General features: G+C 40.5%; 1 protein-coding gene across 2 annotated transcripts in view; it reads right to left on the bottom strand.

Moving 5' to 3' along the window:
- Window positions 1-3,251, bottom strand: part of alg14 (ALG14 UDP-N-acetylglucosaminyltransferase subunit) — a 9,883-nt gene extending 6,632 nt beyond the window's left edge. Inside the window, exons 1-2 of one of the 2 annotated variants that reach the window (XM_008438241.2) lie at window positions 3,021-3,239; window positions 2,715-2,866 (exon numbers count right to left, since the gene is read on the bottom strand). In XM_008438241.2, the coding sequence (XP_008436463.1) occupies window positions 2,715-2,866; window positions 3,021-3,234 (366 nt within the window). In that variant the 5' untranslated portion in view covers window positions 3,235-3,239. Of the gene's footprint in view, window positions 1-2,714; window positions 2,867-3,020 lie in introns of both variants that reach the window. The other variant, XM_008438242.2, reaches the window with a different exon arrangement.
- Window positions 3,252-4,747: the final 1,496 nt, after the last annotated feature.

A 4,747-nucleotide genomic window follows, 5' to 3' on the forward strand; every position in this document is an offset into this window, starting at 1 on the left:
CAAACAAGGAGAAGCAGCATTCAGCTTCTATGCACCACAAATCTGGAACAAACTTCCAGAAAACTGTAAAACAGCTGAAACACTGACTTCCTTTAAATCTCAACTAAAAACCCACCTGTTTAGAGTTGTATTTGAAATGTAATCAATTAAGAATTTAATGATGGCACTTGACTTACTGTTATGTTTTGATTGTTGATTCTATGTTGCATGACTTTGTGTTTTTGTTTTTATGATGTAAAGCAGTTTGAAATGCCTTGCTGCTGAAATGTGCTATGCAAATTAAATGTGGCTGGCTGGCTGACTGACTGACTGACTGACTGACTGACTGACTGACTGGCTGGAAGGATGTCCTGTAGCAACAACAGTCTGTATTACAACAATTTGAAGAAGCCTTCCACTGACTTTTTTAAGGCAGTTTCATAAAGTGGATAGTCAGGATTGCCCATAATTTTCTTGATTTTGTGCTATGTAAAGCAGCTGCTCCCTGTTGTAAATCACCCTGCTGCTCTGGCTACACATCATAACAAAAGAACAAAGAATAAGTATTGGCAAAAACAATCAGTCCTGCTTAGGAATGCTCCAATCAGGTTTTTTGCTGACAATTCCAAGGGCCAATCACTGATCACATGGATTGGCTGTTCAATTTTTGCTTTATGTATAAATGCTACTATGTAATCTGGCAAAACAAAACCATAAAATCACCTAATATAGACAAACACATTCAAAATACTTGCAGGCACAATGCAACAAGCGTTTTGACTGAACGCTCAAAGAACGTTCAGTCAAAATGCTTTTGAGCGTTAATATTAAACAGTAAGACTTTCACACTAAAATATACATAAAGTCAAATAAATATCACAACACTGTCTATATAAAATAAAAAAGGAAACATTCATTTAGAGTCAAATGTAGGTTGCATCAAAATAAACAATCCTAAGTTACTAAATCAAAATTCTACATTTTATGCTGACTCTGATCTAATTCTGCTAAATACAGGGAGAAAGCAGAGGAGCTCAATTTCTTTTCACAGATTATCTGTCTCATGATGGACTGGCAACCTGTCCAGGTGAACCTCGCCTCTCGCCCATTGACAGCTGGAGATGGTCACCAGCACCTCAATGGATGTACATTAGGACATAGTGAAAGTTTTAATTCATATGTAAAAACATATTTCTAAGTTACATGCTGCAGCTTTAAGTGGGTGTTCAATGTAACACTGGTTCAATGTCTGGTGGAGTGGAAACAGCACTACGTCTGAAACATTATATCTCATTAGTGCGTCACGGCAGTTCAACAGCAAGAGCAGAACCCAGCATCTTACACCGCTAGCCCAAAGACTTCACTTTTTTTTTTGGTTATTTGCTTAGCTTTCTTACCATCATACTAATCCGGCTGAATGCTGGCAGTTTTGTGCTGCTTCCAAGCTTACTGTGGGTAATACACTAATATTTAGCCAAGTCGTGGTTTAAAATCATGCATGGCACGAAAGGTTTCCCTGCTTAAATCAGCACACGTCTAAGCCTGTCTTAAGTTAAACCATGACCATTTGGATGGTCCAGGCGAGTCATGGGAGAAAGTTATGTGGTCAAATTAGATCAAAACAGAACTTTTGAGTTCTATTTTTCAGTTCTAAGAGAAATTCATTTAATCAAAGTATGTCAAGAATATGTGTGTATGTATTCCACCTTAAGTAGTGGAGACCTAAAGCAGTGGAAATCGTCAGCAGCACTGACAACCTCAGCTGGACACCTCACATCACTTCACTGGTGAAAAAGGCACAGCAGCGCCTGAACTTTCTGAGACGAATAAAAAGAGCTTTGCTCCCCCCTCCCATCCTCTCCACCTTCAACAGAGGAACAATTGAGAGCCTGCTGACCAGCAGTATCTCCATCTGGTCTGGAAGCTGCAAGGCCTCAGACTGGAAGTTTCTGCAAAGAGAGGTGAAGACAGCGGAGAGGTTGATTGGAGCTCCACTCCCCCCTATCCAGAACATTGCACACAGACGCTGCTTAGCCAGAGCAAACCAGATCCTCTCTGATTCCACCCATCCTCTCCATGGTCTGTTCATCCAGTTGCCGTCTGGCAGGAGATTCTGTAGCATCCGCTGCAGAACAGCCAGATTCAGAAATAGTCGTCTCCTACTGGCTACCAGATTGCTCAACAATCCCATCATGAAGACTGTCTGAGGCTGTTTGAAGATACTAAGTTATGTACAATCTGCACATTTTGGACCAGAACCCGTCTAATTCCTGAGCATTCTGATGTTTGGACATTCCCATCATGTCTATACTTGCATAACTGTTTGAGCAGATGAAGGAAGTGTGTTTTAAGCATGTGGAAATTCTTCTCCAGGCTGAACTAGTGAAGCTCACAATTATCTTCCTGATATTTGGACTAATTTCCAAGCATATGAAATGATGAAAGCATCATGTCACAGAAAGCAGGGTTTTCCACATCTACAGGTAATTAACTCTGTCAGTCAATCAAAAGTTTGCAAACCCATGACGTCATTATCCGGGTTTTCGCTCATTGTTTACAGAAATAGTAATCATTCTGTACGTAAAGCTCTGATTCTGAAGTCATTAAAAAAATCCGTGACATATTCTCTCTCTCTCTCTCTCATTATTGTGGCATTTAGTACCGAACATGAATCATTCAGGTCATTCTAACTGATCTACTTACTAACTCAGTAAAGTCGACACATTGGCCTGTACCTGGACGTCAGAGTGTGACTCAGGTTTACATCTTTCAAAGCTGACAATTTTCTCCTCACTCATCTTGTCAGTGTCAGCGATCACATAGTGTCGAGGTGTGTATGCAGCAGAGAGGCTGTCCATCAGCCGCAGGATCTCTGTGGTGTGACCACCTGGGGACAGACAGAAGAGAAGCCAAATCACTTGGTCACCAGTTTCTTTTTACTCATGATCCGTCACTAAAGTGAACACAGGACAGCCGGTCTGATCTGGTCAGACAGGAGAAGAGGCTGGTCCAGCCTGCAGAGTCTCCATGTTGAATCTCACCTGATCCTGCAACGACCAGAACCGCAACATGACTTCTGGTTTTGGGCGGATTAGATCCCGAATTTAAGACAAAATAAACCCGAAGAAGAAATAATAAAGCTGTCATGAATAGAGAGAACACAACTCCAAAAAGCCACATCACAGCAACTACGGAGGCTGTTTTAGACCAAAAAGACATTACTTCTTCTCCTGAATGGCGTTCATTTTGTTGCATTGCGCCCCCTGTCGTTTGCTTCAGTGACAACTTACATTAAATCAGCATTTTTACTTTTTCAGTGCTGCTGAAAAAGTAAAAAGCCTTTCTCGGACTCATAAATCTCTATCTTTTAGTTAATATGTTAACTGTTCCACACATTCCTCCATCCAGCTGAGCGATTCTGCTCCTTTTTAACTCTCCTTCAAAAATTGACATTTATTTTTGAAAGAGGCTGTTTCAAGATCCACATTTTCTTTTTCTTTTAGCTGACTTGTCTCTCTTATCCAATAGATGTGCCCACTTCATCATATGCGTCCCATGTGGCTGCATGACAGTGAATAGGTTGCTAATAGTCCATGACGTCAGCTGTTCTATCTGTGAAGAACACATGAAGCCGTCCTACCTTGTGCTTATGCGCATGCGCACATGGATGCTACGTCACACAGCAGATTTCTTACAAATTACATCCTATCTGTGGAAATTTCGTTTCATGTGTTTTATTTGATCGAAGATTTTTATTTAATTTATGTCATACCTGACTTTCATTACACTGTTGTACTACATGGTTTTAGTTTACATGGCAGGCAGTGCAGATATACCCTAACCCTATATATATATATATATTTATAAATGGCTTTACTTGCCGTCTGCAAAGTCGTTACTACTGTAAACAACTCATTGTTGGCGGTTAATTAGGACAAAATATATTGTTTTGTGGACTATTTTGTCCCTATATTTTCAAGTATTTTTGTTTAATTGCACTTTTAATTAAACCTTGTTAAATAGATGTTATGAGGTTGAAGCTGTGTAATAGTAGTTTAATATTAGTGTATTAATCGTATCCTATCATTTCAGGTGCAAAGTGACCTACTCAGTTCTGTGGACACGTGGCTGCGCTGCATCTGATAAAGTCATACAACTGCACTGTATTAATGCGCAAAAAAGAGTTGCAGTGATCTGTATTTGTAGATGTCTATGTTTAATTTATTCCAATAAAAACTGTTTCCCCTGCCTTATTCTTACAAACACCTTTGTAATTAAAAATATTTGTCAAAAGGTAGGAAATTCTAATAAAAGGATTAGTGCATACATCGATGTATGGGGTTGAGGTTAGGGGTATTGCTTTTCATTTTAAACGGGTAGGATATTCAGATGAAGTGATCTTCTTGTGGTTTCGTCATGAATATAAATTGTTCCAATGCTAAGCTAAGCATAACTCCTAAGCTTCCACTTCAGAACACCAGGATCTCCGGCGGCTCAGGGCGGCGGTAATGACGGAACCCAGGACCGGGTCTTCCGGCGGCGTCCGACTCCGGGCGGGCAGATCGCCAGCCGCGATCCCCACCACTAATTCGGGCTGAAAGTAGGATTGCCACTCGTCCCATAAAATACGGAAATGTCCCGTATTTGGCTGTTAAATGTTGCGTCGTGTTTTGAACCGATACCAGACGTGATTTGTTCCGTATTTCTATAAATGTCCGATAGACACACCTATCACACACCTATCAACACTAAGTGCAACAACGACCAA

Source organism: Poecilia reticulata, linkage group LG20 (genome assembly GCF_000633615.1).
Source record: "Poecilia reticulata strain Guanapo linkage group LG20, Guppy_female_1.0+MT, whole genome shotgun sequence".
NCBI classification, from domain to species: Eukaryota; Metazoa; Chordata; class Actinopteri; order Cyprinodontiformes; family Poeciliidae; genus Poecilia; species Poecilia reticulata.